This window comes from Pectinophora gossypiella, chromosome 16 (assembly GCF_024362695.1).
Source record: "Pectinophora gossypiella chromosome 16, ilPecGoss1.1, whole genome shotgun sequence".
Classification (NCBI taxonomy): domain Eukaryota; kingdom Metazoa; phylum Arthropoda; class Insecta; order Lepidoptera; family Gelechiidae; genus Pectinophora; species Pectinophora gossypiella.
Genome location: NC_065419.1, coordinates 10,732,985 through 10,749,320, shown reverse-complemented (window position 1 = coordinate 10,749,320; position 16,336 = coordinate 10,732,985). Strand labels below are relative to the sequence as shown.

The following is a 16,336-nucleotide window of genomic DNA, read 5'->3' as shown; positions in this document are numbered from 1 at the left end:
CCTGGTAGTAATTGCTACCTTGGCAATAAAGCCGCCTTTTGCACCAGTTATTGCCTGAACTTGTTTAATAAATATGTTTCTTTTGTATACAATAGAGTCATTGTATTGCATCTTGATTAGAATGACTTATTTCTTGTTTCTCTCGTACTAAGCTGTATACTGTTAGTGTTAAAGAGACACATATTTCGTCTCTTTCGCATAAGGCGATGTACTACATTTCCGTCCCGCCGCATTCTAATCATGTTACGTCTGTTGGATTATAATGACTAGCCTTTGAGTACGTTATCTTGCAATAGGTCCATAGCTTACGCGGCCTCTATCGGAATGGTATCTATTTTATTTCTTCTTATTTTTTTTTCTTTGTTGTCACTTGTCAGGTTAAGAATGCAATATCAGAAGAAGGAAAAAAATGATTGGGCTCCTTTGGAAAGGTTGGAAGGCGCGAAACTCGTACGTAGCTGCTGCGAAAAATGGTGCTACGGACGTGAGTTGGCTAAAAGTCGTTTACATAATGCATTTTTTTTATTTGTGTTTCTGATTCTGATAACCTTCCCCTTTAAAATTGATACACATTATGATATATAATTATGTATATAGACTTAGTTAAATAGTTTTTCGACAACAAATCCTGAGGTGATTTTGCAGTCCACTACTGTACACTCAGGACAAACATGGCCGTAAAAAACCCTAGGACAGAGTTTGATAGAACTTTGCCAGAATCATAGGGCAAGTATAAGCTATCATTACATGCAAGTCTCACCAGTGGAGGTTCTTGGACCAAGTTCCAAGTTGCTGATAAGCTAATAATATGCAATACCGTAATGACTTGCTAATGATGACGATTTCTTGCAATAGGCAATAGCTTAGGCGGTCTCTATCGGAGAGGTGTCTATTTATTTTTCTTGTTATTATCACTCAGATCAAATTCCGGAAACAATATAAAAAAAATCGGTAAGATGCTTTTGGAAGGGGTAAAAGGCATGAAACTTGAACTTAGCTACCGAGAAACAATGGCGCTGCAGATGCAAATTGACTATAATTCGCTTACATAAAGACTTTTTTTGTTTTTTTTTTATGTTTCGGATTCTGGAAAAGATCCTCTTTAAAATGATATACAATATGATACATAATTATTTATGTAGACTTAGTTATCCAGCAACAAATCTTGAGCCGATTTTAGCTCCCACTGTATTTTATCACATTTTTAGCCAGGACAAACATGGCCGTAAAAAAAGAACCCCGGGACAGAATCTGATAGAACTTTGCCAGAATCATAGGGAAATCATAGGCTTTCATTACATATAAGTCTCATCAGTGGAGGTTCTTGGACCAAGTTTCATACAAAAGTGCCCATTGTCATTTATGCTCCTTTAACAGCCTCCGTGGTCTAGTGGTTAGAGCGTTAGGCTCACGATCTTGAGGTCCGGGTTCGATTCCCGATGGAAACATTGTCGAAATCAGTTTGTGAGACTGTCCTTTGTTTGGTAAGGACTTTTCAGGCTTGAATCACCTGATTGTCCGAAAAAGTAAGATGATTCCGTGCTTCGGAGGGCACGATAAGCCGTTGGTCCCGGCTATTAGCCGTAAAAAACACCTCCACCAACCCGCAGTGGAGCAGCGTGGTGGAGTATGCTCCATACCCCCTCCGATTGATTGAGGGGAGGCCTGTGCCCAGCAGTGGGACGTATATAGGCTGTTTATGTATCCCTCAAAGTTTTCGTTTCGATGTGACTAATACTTGTTTATTCTGGCTAAATATAAATATATACATAATATAAATATATATATATATATATACACGAATGTTGTTACAGTATCTAGTGTATTTACACACACTCTACACCAGACTAGGTAGATACAGTAGCATTTTCCTCCTGCTGAAACTTTATTATAATTCCTCTAGATGGCATGTTATGCATAGTTGATGTAACGTTGTTGCTCGTCTAGGTACACCAAATAACTAATGTATGCTGATGTAAAACATTGAGTTCATACTTTAACACATAACTAGGTACTTAGTTAGGTATTCTTAATATATTATATTTAAGTAATTCTAGTTAAGTACAAACAGGACGCCGGATTGCATAAATAGTTGTTTAAGTAAGTATTTTTTTTATAACTGACCTCTGGTACCTACAATCAGACTTGTAGTCACCTGTTAATTCTAATTGTGTACGGTATTCGATTCCCTATCACATTAATTTAGGAAAGTTACATAAAAACAAAACATAGATGAAAGCAGAGGTGTACAATATGGTGGTGGTACACCATCAGGAGAGGAATAGAAAAGGAGGTGGAAGAGGTGTATAAGATATGAAATAGATGAAATTATCACGGGTTTCGATGTTTCTTCACTAAACCGCAATAGAGCAATGTGGAGTGCGCTATACTTCCTCCAATAGGAGAACTGCCTTGGCAGTAACCAGCGCAGCAGAGAAGAATGGAAGACGAAAGAATTAAGAAAGCCCAACTTACCCCAATAACGAAGTCCTGTCTATCACAAGTATCCAGCTGTCTTCTGAACTCCACAGTGGTATGAGTGGCGTTCTGATAACCGGATATCAATTCATAGTTCTGCACTTCATCTGCTACAGCCCGATCGTCGAAGGCTAACCCGTGGCAATCCTGTAAAAGAAAAAATGGTTTTAATGCAGTTTCGATTTATTTACCTAAGTGAGACAAGACATTCGTTTTTAACGTTCTGTTTTCAAAATCAAAATCTGAGAAAGAGATGCGATGTGCCGCCTGAAGCTTACTAAGTGCGAGTAATATTCTTTATTGATGCTTCAGTTTAGGTTAGCGGACGCCGTTAAAATGGGATAACGTTAGGGAAACGATGATGATACTTCTTTATAGAGAGAGTACCTTTTTTTGACATGACTTATTGTAGAAATGCCGCAAATGGCATTCATTACTTGGCTGGACAAATGGGGAGCGCTGAGGGCTCTCACCTGGTACAAAATTGGGCGCGAACCTCGGCTCAGAACGTCGTCGGAGAGAAAGAGAGAGTACCTACGAGATTTTTTAGTTATTAAAATGGTAAGATATGGGTGTTTAACTAAAAAGGCGTCTCAAAAGCATAAAGCGATTCTTTATTTATTTTGGCACCTTTTTATGATGCGATCAAACGCCAAAGCGAATATTCTGAGAAATACTCGGAAATTGATTGCTTTCCTTTCAAAGAGAACGAGCAATGCCTTGATAGAAAAAAATGACCCCTGGTAACGTCCCGATGAAAGAATATGACATAGAACGTTTCACAAAGGCCTTTAGTGATCAGCTGTTTTAAAAGCGTAGAGTTCTTTTATGTTTTTGAAGTTCACAACTGTTGGTACACATAATTTTCGATATTCAAATACGAGTAATACCGATTGAGCGTTTGACTGGTTGCTCTAAGTCAGGGTTCTGAAAAACCTACATGGAAGAAACACGTGCAAGAACACATGTGTAGTCGCATACTTAGGTATAGAATTAGATACCTACTCAGTACACATATCTCAATGAATAGACAAAATAATTTATTTTCATACTGGCATGAAAACTTACTCGTGTATCAAACGCAAACAGAACATAGGTGGTGAAGAAGGGTAGGCGTTATACGGCCGTGATATACAGAGGGCCATGACAAAGTTATAAGGGTTTCCATTTCGCTATACGGAACCCTAATAAAAAATAATGACAGATAGAGGTATTTCTTGGGCGACATTCATCGTACCTATTCTTCAAAGGGCAAAGGAAGCAGATGATCCTAGTTAAGAATAGACCGACAGATGTTATAAAAGTGTGCAATAAAGATAAATTATTATTGTTATTTGGTTCTTTGAGTTCTTTTTCCTTTTTTTTGCCGGCAGATGTCGCGAGCACGCGCCTTGTGTCATGCACCTGGCTTTACCCGTAATGATAGGGTCGATAACCAAATGTCAGCTGATGGTTAAGAATTTTATCTTCGCCGCTTTGAAGTGGAAATGTCGCAAATGCTTGAACTTAGAGGGCGTTTGTAAGATTCACTATCTTCAAGTGTTTAAAAGGCACATTCTTGTGTGAATTCTTCGAGGCAAAATTTTGTAGTATTTAGATACGTAGGTGTTTTAAAAGTGGTGCCGTAAATACCAAAATTGATTGAATTTCTTTCTTTAAATAGCTTCTTAATACCGCTATTGGCATTCATAATGGGTGTGAGTTTCTTAAAGAACCCATTTATTATGTTTTTTCGCTAACTTAACAAATCAAGAAAATTATGTTTCTTTAAAATAAATTGGACACCTGGCCGCTTCTTAGCGCACCCAAATCAAAGTTATTGTCCTGCAAAAACTTTGATTTGGGTGTGCCAAGAAGCGGCCGAATGTTTTTCGCATTATAAAATACTTACTTATTAATTTGGCTTACTGTTTTATCAGGTTTTATGGCCAGTAAATGCTCTCTACAAAAAGTTAAGTACCCACCCACACATCAAATATTTAATTAAAGTAATACGACGGGAAATAGGCAGACAATAAATTGATGTAAATTGATCATAAATTAGCGACAAATCTCGAACTGGAGCACAAAAAATATAAATTGGTGTTTCTAATCGTACATGCAAATCAGATCAAATATTTAAATGTACCGGACGTTTAAGGTGTGTTCATTTCACGGAGAGTGAAAAAGGTATACGGAAAACATTAATGTTAACGAGTTCGGCAATAAAATTATGTATAAGCAATGTGGAATGCGTGTAATGAAGTCGTTATTAAACAGTGTCTTTAAAACGATAGCTTTTGGACGTAAAGAGTTATTCTTTATTACGCTAAAAGTTTCTTTCAGTTTATACGCTGATGTTTCCTGTTTCCAGTCACAGTGACGTAGGTAAATTAAAAGGCTGTAAAAGAGACATATTAAAGCCGATATTGGAATGAGCATGTCTCGAATGACAGTGGGGGTAAAGGGAGTGCCCTTAAAACTGCTTGGCGAGAATCTGTCCAATTTGTCTTAGCGATGTAGCTGATGTATCTTCAATCAATTATTCGTCAATTTTTAATTCAAAACTGCAAAGGCTTTTGCATAAATCTCTCTTTGTTCCTCAATATAGATGGACAAAGTCGCGGGCGGTCGTCGGTATTAATATTTCAATGTAGACGTATTAAGCCACCTGACCGTGGGAATATAATACACGACGCGAATCTCTGAATGAATCTTATCCAAGCAAAATCCGGTTTCTTCTACGCAAAATAGGTACGTGTACACTTCAATTAGCAATAACAACAATTTATGAAGCAGTAAAGCTGTTAGTAATTGTTTCCTCTATTCGTTTCGAAGGCATTCTCGACGCCTGGGCAGAATAGATGAGCGATAGACTTCGAGACTTGATTACAAATCAATACTTAGATTTCTTTGGCTTCGTATTGAAATGTAAATATTGTTAGGCCACTTTCCAGATAATTCTAATATTAAATGTTCACTGTGTAACACAGATAGGTTGTATTACGTAAATGTTGCATGCGTCGCGCCGTATCCATAGATAATATTATCGTGCGAACAATAAAATAATATCTGCAGAACTTGCTATGAAACTCTGGTTTGATATTTTTAATGTTGTCGTGCGAGCCAACATCCTAGGCATCATGTTCACAATAATCCGACGGGAAAATGGCGGGCGTCCATCAAACGAGACCGGCATTGCGTAACAGCGATTCTATTGTGCAATTTTATTCCAAGTTCAAGCGGAAGCATTAAAATTCTTTCTACGTTCACACAAAAGAACAAGTTTTGAGAATCAGCCCGATGGTCGCATGAGAATCGAGACACAATAGCAACTACGGTAAAACCTCGACGTCGATTTGCAACCTTTCTTATTCATTGTAGATTCACCTTTCACACAATGGAATAAGTGTTCGGTATTAAGAGTCTACCTGGTGATGGAATGCGATTTCGGTGGCGCAGTATGTAGCGTCGCAATTGAATTGCGATTACTAAGATATAAGTAAATCGATCTTTGTGTGGGAAGACTGCACGTTCAGCTGCCTTCTTGGGCACGTCGTAAAATCCGACAGAGGTAATGTGTCATTTCTAACATGATCGACAATTGTTATGGGTAGATCCCTTGTCACTATAAGGTTCATCATATCCACCAATAGAACTTCGTAACAACAGTGGCTACATGCAACATCCCCTTAAGCGTTAAGGACGTGAGTTTATGTACACACATAAACTCACGTCATAGTATAGTCACATACCTAGTACACACTAGGTATGTCAAACTCGTCACTGTGGGAGTTTTACGATGGAAAGAACCCTAATAGCTTTGCGTAAAGCGTAAATTTTGTAAAAAGAACGTGGAATCTTTTTATTTCGCTCCGTTCGCAATTTTTACGATTCATCAGACGCCGTGGTACTTTCTGGAAACGATTCCAGACTAAACGGCTTTCACTCATGGGAACAGGTCTTTCATCGACAAGGGAAATTAAGTTTACAGCACCAGTTTCACGGAAGCTTTTACAAAATCGAATTAATTAGGCCAAAGCGCGTCATTTAATTGCCGTGTCCGGGCAAACAACCACAGATTGCATAATTCCTGACAATCGACTGAATGCTTCGTTAGCGACTGTGGCTTCGTCATAACGAACTGTTGTAGCCCAAACGGCGTGTCATAATTGGTCCCTGAGGCCTTAGCCAAGTTGCAAACCATTATGAAAATCAACAGTGACAGTGATGAAAATATATGGGATTGACATGTCATCTGATGTCAATTCGTCGATTGTCACTAGTAATCGTTGCAACTTGGCTAAAGCTGATTCACTTGCGATTGACGAACAAAATTAATCAATTGTTCCGTATTACCGCTTCGGATATATTCACGTCACGGCCACGTTGAATGGTATCAAATAAATTGTTATTTTGGTGATTTGAAAGATCAATTAGGGTCGAATTTTTCTAATAAAAATATCTAAATGTTAGAGTTGAAATATATTGTTGTTGTTGAGTTGTATTGTAAACGAGTACCTATTGTACCTACGTACATGCACTCACAAACTGACGCCTATTTCCCACCGTGGTAAGCATAGACTATGGGATTCCTTCGATCCTGACACACTTCTCTTGCTTCCTCCACATTCATGAAGTGTGTCATACACGCACGCCGGTTCAGAGTAGATCACACTGAAGCTTTTCTAAGGACATCTCCAATTCGGTCAATGTATGTCCTTCTAGGTTTACCTACCTACCACAGATATAGCTACCATAGAAGGAACAATAACCTAGAAGGTACAATAACTTACGTGTCACGGAATAATGATGGTAATAAATCTACTTCTACAATGAGATAACAATGAGAATAATTGTGTCATCACATGTCATCTAATGGGATGGACCAATTTTATGAACGATAGGCTGATCACTTGTCATCATAAGGTTTATCATATCGATCTTAGGACTTCATATTAACAGTGGCTGCAAGCTCCAACTAAATATTAATGTCAATGTGTGTATATTTTAATGTTGTAAATGTATATGTGTGTCGTAGATTTTACCTGAATAAACTTTTTTATTATTATTATTATTAAGTTGTCTTTGATTAGTTGTGACTCTCCCCACCCCGTTAGAGATTACGGGCGTAAGATTATGTACCTCTATAAATATTCTAGTCTTCCCCGCGTTAAGATCACGAGTCATTGAATTAATTACACCTATAGCCACGTGGTAATCAGTGACCGTGAACCAAGTTCAAGGGAATGAATAGAATGATCACAACAATAACACTATTTCATGTAGTTGATTGTGAATTGTGATAATTATAACAATCGGTTATTATCTAATCCAACAACGAACTGAGTAAAATAATTTAAAATAATCTTCCTGGTCTCCGAGTAGAGACAGACGCAGGCGTGGAAGACCGAGGCGGAGATGGCGCGACGACTTGGATGCTTCCCTGGATGGCTAGCCGGAGGAAGCACTAGAGAGAGAGAGTCCTGGAAGAAGTGGAGGGAGGCATTTGCCCAGCAGTGGGACACTTTAGACTAGATAAGATCTTATCGTGTGGGGTGTGAGGTGGAACACCAGCCTCATCAACCCTGGTGTCAGGGTTACTATTGAGCCGCCAAAGGCCCCTGACATGGCTCATGTAACGACTACTTACTTACATCAGTAAGTACCGGTAACCGGGACCATAACTTAAGGGAAGATAAGAATCTTCCTATGTATTTTGTTTGGGATCAGCACGGAGTTTTCCATATTCCATAAGAAATATAGGTGGACTTTTTTTGCAAAATGTTAAGTATATTATACACATAAGTATTATATTTTAGTTTTAGTAACTTGGACGCTGACACTGAAAGACAGAGAGAGACGCGAGGTCTTTGAAATGTGCTGTTGGAGGAGGATGGAAAGAATATGTTGGACTGAAAGGGTTACTAATGAGGAAGTGCTAATAAGAGTAAGAGAAAAGAGGCAAATATTAAGAGTTATCGAGGACAGAAGAGGCAAGATGATTGGACACTTAATAGGACGCGACGAATTTGTTAAAACATCATAGAAGGAAAGCTACAAGGAAAGAGAGGAAAGGGAAGACTAAGAAAAGCTTATATAGAACAGACTAAAGAGAAGGTGAACGTCGTGTCTTACAAGGAAGTGAAAGAATTGGCCTTTGATAGACATGAATGGAGAATTTTACACCGACTAGAGCATGGCTCTTAAATTAGTGATGGTAATATAATTATATTACAAGTTACTAAAACTAGAAATTTATGAAAACTATAGAATTTTCATATAAACTCTTCCACCCTTTTTGCCCTCTTAGTGCCTACGTCCTAAAAGGAACCCTCATACAAAATTTTATACTCATAGCACTTGGAAGTGTCTGAGATTTCGTGATGAGTGAGTCAGTAAGCGATCTTTCGCTTTTATATACTCTTTGCATGTTTGCCTCCCTTATGCCATTCTTCTTTTCTGATCTGTGATCTAACCTAACCTAAGCTAACCAACTATGTTAGAGCACCATTCACTTCCTATACCATAGTCAGTAATAACAACAGGGTAGGGTCACATGCAAATAAGGTTTTTTAAGGATAAAATCATGGGATTCTGTTCACAACCCCATATAGAGCTTAAACTAATTTACATAAGTATGTTCATATAAAAAATACACTTTACTTCAGTCAGCTGTTTTCAAATCCCATTTAATTCCGGTCGCGTTGGCTGCTCACGCGCAGGTGTCGCCCGCATGCAGCTTGCACTTCAATGACTTAACACCTTATGTTTATAATGTAATACATTGTCTCCACCGATTGGAGTGTACCAACGTGTTTCTTTGTCTGTAATATTGTCGTCAATCTTTATTTATAAAAACGTTGTCCTGAGTCATTGTGGCAACGCACTTTTTATTAAATGCGTCGTATGGACACTTTACGTCCTGTCGTAGAATAAAGAATCTACGTATAGAAACGGTAACTCTCGGCCCCGCGCCAATTCGTATCGCACGCTGACTTCACCCCCTCTGGGCCTTATTGTAGTTTTAAAATTAATGGTAACCTGGTAAGAATAAGGAGGAGCGCGCGGACTGCACGTCTCGCTCGCTCAGTATAGTTGTTAAAGACGGCCTTGGTCGTCCTAAGTTTTGTTTTTTTTTTAAATATATTGTACGTTCTGTTGTTTTAAATGTCAATTTTTCGTTCATAAGAAAATCAGCTTACAATGTTTTTGCTGCCTCGATATTTTTCACGTATGCACTCTCAACAATAGTATTATCTAAGTAGGTAAGTAAGAAGTCGTGCACGTAATAGCTAATAATGTTTTGTATTGACTTCCTACGCACAACATGCATTACGTTACCAATATCTATTGACACGGAACATGACAGATGTCAGATATGTAGCGTCGACAAACAGATTGAATACAACGTCAGGAGCGGATCCAGGTTTTATGTCAGGGGTCACCAGGTCGCAGACAGCCTATCACCGTAGAGAATTAGACAAATTGGAATGTTATTAAAACACATAATAACGGGTTCTTACCGCGTTAAAATCAGGGAAATATGAGACTACCGATATTTCGACACTGTTGCAAGTGCCATGATCACGAGGTGTCGAAATATCGGGAGTCTCATATTTACATCATCATCATCAGCCCATTAACGTCCCCACTGTTGGGGCACGGGCTTTCCCTATGGATGGATAGGGAGATCAGGCCTTAAACCATCACGCGGGCCCAGTGCGGATTGATAATGCAGCCGGGACCAACGGCTTAACGTGCCTTCCGAAGCACGGAGGAGCTAGAGATGAAAACTTTTTTTTTGTGGTCACCCATCCTATGACCGGCCTTTGCCGAAGTTGCTTAACTTCACCAATCGCAGACCGAGCGCATTAACCGCTGCGCCACCGAGCTCCTCATATTTACGGAACCCGTTATCATGTGTTTTAATTACGATAATAACCGCGTAAACTTAAAACAATGTATAAAATTGGAATGTGGCCACCGATGACCCCAACCCCTCTCGCTGGGATACGACCCCCAGGAACCCCCCCACCCCCAACCCCCCCATGGGTACGCCCTTGTACAACGTACCTACCTATTCTAGAGCTATAACAACATATCAAGAATGCATTAACGCAAACCGTCAATCAATTATTGATAAAACTTATTATTATATTAGTACAACACTTTATGCACATTGCAATTCACAAATGTCAATTCATGACGTGGCGTGACCCATCTTCTATCGTATGAGTTGTGGGGTAGATTACCAACCCCGTCAACCCTGGTTTCATGGTTACTATTGAGCCCCCAAAGGGCCCCGATATGGCTCATGTAACGACTGCTGCCACGTGCTCCAGTGGTTGAGCGTTGGGCTCATGATCCGAAGATCCCGGGTTCGAATCCCGGTAGGGACATATCACAAAAATCACTTTGTGATCCCTAGTTTCGTTAGGAAATTACAGGCTGATCACCTGATTGACCGAAAGGAAGAATATCCGTGCTTCGGAAGTCACGTTAAGCCGTTGGTCCCGGTTACTACTTATTGATGTAAGTTCGTAGTCGTTACATGAGTCATGTCAGGGGCCTTTGGCGACTCAATAGTAACCCTGAGACCAGAAACATAGTCAGATTTATGTGTGTTTTCAATCATTAGATCAACATCAGAGGCATAGATACTTAAAAATCTCTCCCGAAGAAGAAATATTCAAAACTCGAATGTTTTGACGTTAATAAATGTCCTATTCAACATTTACGTTATCTAAACCAATCGGGGTCGAAATAAATTGCTTATAAATATATAAATACTCGGTAATCGCTTTTCAATGATCAGTGGGACATTCCACGGCATACCAGTGCTTTAGATAAACAGATCTGGATATATCGATGATGTAAACTAAGGTATGCTTGGTAAAGACATCTAAGATTCTTGATCAGATAATTGCATTAGCTTCAACCATGAATATTATGAAGTCTGTCAAGAAAATTTAATGTACTACTTATTATCTGTTAAATATTTATTATGGTTACAGCGAAATGCGGAGAATTTACAAGGGCCATAGCTAGGCCATAGTCACTTGGGCATAAGATGCAGTCATAATTACGTCATCTATTGCAATAATATCGGAAATAGATAAATCTAAAACTTGTCTAGTTAAAGTTGAATATTAAAACTAATAAGTAGGTATGACTTCATTCCCAAGAGTGGCTGCAAGATGTCGTCAGGTGACTAGTGGCTCTGCCCACCTTCATAGGAACTACGGGCGTGAGTTGTGGTTGTACATTCGCGTGGTAGTCAGCAACAAGCTATAGTGACATTTACAATTCAAACTATCAGTGAATCAGTTCCACGAACAGACATTACGAATGTGACTTTATTCGAGAAAAATCCCCGAAATCAATGATTCAACGAACGTTCCACCTATAAGAGAGTGATACTCTGCATGAAGAGACTAATACTGAATTCGTTTAAAATGCTGCAGCATTGAGGAATTTTAAGTAAGGCGACCGAAGAGGACGTGACATGGATTCTATAGTGCTACCACCATGGGTTGTTGGTGTCTACAGGAGTTATGTAGAATTAGAAGTCTATTTATTGGTCCATGCAAACTACTGATTAGCCTTTACACAACTTAATTTTAGTACCTATAATTAACAGAACGATTAGTTCAGTACGATTTATAATTTGATTCAATACAGGGTGTTAGTGACATCGTAACGAAAACTTTGAGGGATGATTCTGACCATGATTCTGTGTTTTTTATATTTTGTTTTAATTAGCCTCACTATCACATACAAGCAGTTCTCATCGTTTTCAGCCATCCTAACTGTACATTTTTTTTATGAACTAGACGAGATCCCGAAATTTTCGGGATTTATACTTCTAATCCCGCGGGATCTCGAATTTGCGATCTCGAGTCGGGATTGCATTCCCTAGTAACTTATATTATTCTTAAAACATGTAGTAACGAAACAACAACAACTTAAACTAACTCAGAGTACCAAAAGAAACCGTTGAACAAAACGGCTACCTTAACTTTTCCAATCCACATTTACAAAGCCTTTACTAACTCCGAAATGCTAGGAGGCCATAAAAACAAAAAGCTAGTCGTATTACCTCCGAACTTCAGGTTATAAAAGGAATTTGTATGACGAATAGCATCACAGGAATCTTAGACCCATTCAGGGATAGATTGGAATGATGGTATGTTTAATTACACCCTAAGGGTATAGAGATAGGGTATATTAAATCGACCACGAAACCTACACTAGTTATTACCACCTTAAGAAATATAGGCTAAAAAAGGACCAATTATTGATTAGCTCCACTTCCTGCTTCTAATCAAATTTAAATAATAAGTGTCCATAATACAGCGTGGAGCATCGATAGTCATTGTTCTTTTTTATAACAAGAGGACTATAGTACCTATATAAAAACATCTTTTCGCTCGGACAATGAAAATGTGATTTAGAGCAACAGTTTTAATATACTGAGAACACATTTTACTTCAAAATTCAGTAGGTATTATGCATAATAGTGACTAATTCTCATGCGTGTGAAACTAGTCAATTGTAGGTAACTAGAATAGCTAGTAGAAACAGTTTTGTCTCAAAGAACAAATCGTTATTACTTCACAAACATAGTCCATAACTACCACAGTTCGTCGAGTTCGTTCCACAAACAAATTCAAAAAAAGGTTCACAACCATCAAGTTTGTTTGCTATGAACTCATCAAACTAATAAGCCTACTCACGTATAAGCCCAATTTCAAATGGACGACGGGACACAATAATTTGTCACACAGTACGGCGACTTTATTACTTAGTCGTCAACGCATTTCACATATTGAGTGGGGTGTGGGGCCCTGAATAGTCCACTGTGGTTTGGTTGTGACTCGAATTTGAAACAGTTTAGGCGTCATGAAAAAGTGGCGAGAAAGTAATGCTGATTTTGGGATAAAAGGGCCAGTTGTACACGTGCGTTATAATCATCTACCCACCACCCAAATTGCTTGTAATTCACAACGAACGAAATTCGCCCAAGACCTGGAAACAAATGACAGTAAGGGGTAGATTTCACCCAGCAATGGGACATTCTACGTAGGGCGTCGAGAACCGGCCTATATTTTAGGAACCGGTTTTTTTCGTAACCCTCAGTACCAGGAATTCCCGGTAATAACCGGGAAAATATTGGAACCACGAAAAACCGGTTCTGTGCCCTAATTCTGTGTCACCTACGGGTGTTAATGAAAATGTTAGTGTCTTCTTCCACGGCCTCGCAATCAAAATGCTCGAGGACGAACGCGTTCCAAAAGAATTAATAACATAAATTTAAAACGGCCATAGATTCCAAAATGGCCAGCAACACACATCACAGTCCTACCTACCTAAAAGATGCTTGCAAGTTGGTAATTTAGCATCAGATGAGGTCGACCTCTTCCTGCACGGCTGGCCGGAAAAAGCACAGGACATTGACTCGTGGAGAAACTGGAAGGCTACCTTTGCCCAGCAATAAGACATGACAGGCTCCTTAAGCTAAAATTGATTGGTTTCTTTATGACACAAATACCAAAAGTAATGTCAGTACCATTCTAGTATTACGATAACATTACTAAGGTAATAAACATTGTTGAAACAAAAGATTTACTAGATGTGACTAATACCCAGCAATTGACGACAATCACTCAATTCTCAATATGTCATAGCTTTATGATGTAAAATGGACATTTGCAGTTAACCTGCGTTAAAAAACCCAAGAATAAAACTGACGAAGCAAGCCTGACTAGATTTAAAATTACGTGACAAAGAGACAACATAACACACTGGAATATAATATACCTACAATAGGATACGACATATGAGTCACTACGCGAATATACGTATATTGAAGGGCACAAGCGACTGGCAAAAACAGGGGTTTACGTGTACGACATGACAGTTGCGAACGAAATTACTTCTATGCTGAACTAGAAGCGAATACAAAACAGCACATGGCATGTTGTAAAAATCGACAGAGGGTTTCTGTTTCCTATTTTATACCCTAGTCAAATGAGATATAAGTACTTCTTACGACCTGTGAAATCGAAATTTTCTATTTCGTATACAATACAATACTGTATTAGTGACGTCATCATTAAAAGCAGTAAATCTTCGTCCTCACTGTGAGTTAATTCGTATTTAAAATTCGAAAATAAGTCAAAAAGTAAACTATCGTCATCTTATACTGGCTTCTATTTCTAGATTATTATTAGTATTTGTGAAATACCTTATCATACCTTACTTATACCTTATTATAGGGGCAATGGGCTGAATCCCTGTCACCAAACGATACCATCTCAGATCTTCGTTTCAAGTGTTTATAGCGCCCATCTGAGCTTAGGGAAACTCACAAAGAGAAAATTAAATCGAAAATGTCATGAGAAGACAAGCATGGCTTGAGTTGACAAGAGCTTTCGCTGTCGGTTCAAATACCGTCCGAGTAGAACTTTTTCGATTAAATTTTCTCTTTATCTTATGTTTCTTTGTGGCTCTGCGTAAACAGTGTCGTGTGACACCACATTACAAACGTGAGTTTATTTATGTAGGTATTATGAACGCGACTATACATTGCAGGGCACAAGGTGACAGCCAAAACAGGAGCTTTATGTACACGACAGTCGCAAACAAAATTGATTCCGCTAGCAATTCCCAAAACTGCGATAACTTGGCGTTTTGTTAGAATACAAATGTCTAAGCCATATGTTACTGTTGTGACGACAGACGATGTGCGTTATTTCTTTATTCGGCGAACCTCTAGTGGGTTCGTGCGTAGAATAGAAATGGAATTCACATTAGGTTTGAATGTTTTAGATTGTACTTAGGTGTACTAAGGGATCACAATGACATGACGATCTATAGGTGTGATATGAAGTCACGTCGCATCTAACATGTCCGACGTGATAATATGCGATATAATGTGCGATAGAAGAACTTGTTAAAGGTCAATTTAACATTTTTGAATCTACGTCATTTCGCAAGGTGTTATGGCTGAGGTGCAGAAATGTCAGGAAGCTACAACAGCGACACACCTTTATCAATGTAGGTATACATCACAAGTTATTTAATAACTAGAGGAACACATATAATACCATTTTTAGCATTTATGTAATCATTAATCTTATAATAAGCTTTTTTACATAAAGTAAGCTTCAAATGAGAATTTAATTTATTTTCTGATATCTATCGCAGCACGCCGATATACCTATGCACGCCATTAATATGCACGCCAATTTAAGGGTTGTTGAAAGTTGTCTTATGGTCATGGATCTACCTACGATACTTATTTCGGAAACGATACCTAATATTTTTTTAAACTTTAAAGTTCCTATTGCATTTGTGCACTCAAGCTTACCGGTAACTAAGCACGGATTCAGTTCAAAGGTGGTAAGCCATTCGCTACATACCTACATTACGCCTCGAATATGTATGGCTTTAAAATGAGTCCGTATTAGTAAGACTAAATTTTACTTTGTAATATCTTAAGCCGCTTCTTCAAAGTGGAATACAGCAACTTAATACTTAGAAAGTTATGTTAAATCCGTCGAATATTGAAGTGAAAAACATACAAATGTAACTTATTTCATGCTTATTGTCATGTTATTTTTGTCTCTAATGACTTGGGAAGATTGAATCGAGCAAACATAGCTATGTTTGCTTCATAACCATTTTTATATTGATTATCCGATTCATAAAATTGTGAACCAAGGTAAATCAATTATAATGCATAAGGATATAAAAACTCCTCTATTCATTACATCTACTAAGACGTAGGTATTAAAGTTAAATGTTAGTAGTGACTCACTTTATTTATGTCTGCAAGGTGAAGAAGGTAGAGATATAACTACACAATTATGAA

The 16,336-nt window shown here is 38.3% G+C and overlaps 1 protein-coding gene across 1 annotated transcript in view; it reads right to left on the bottom strand.

Moving 5' to 3' along the window:
* The window catches only part of LOC126373780 (MOXD1 homolog 1-like), a 69,033-nt gene that overhangs the window by 28,119 nt on the left and 24,578 nt on the right, over positions 1–16,336 (bottom strand). The window contains exon 3 of the mRNA XM_050020065.1: positions 2,476–2,625. Within this exon, the coding sequence (XP_049876022.1) occupies positions 2,476–2,625 (150 nt within the window). The remainder of the gene's footprint in view (positions 1–2,475; positions 2,626–16,336) is intronic.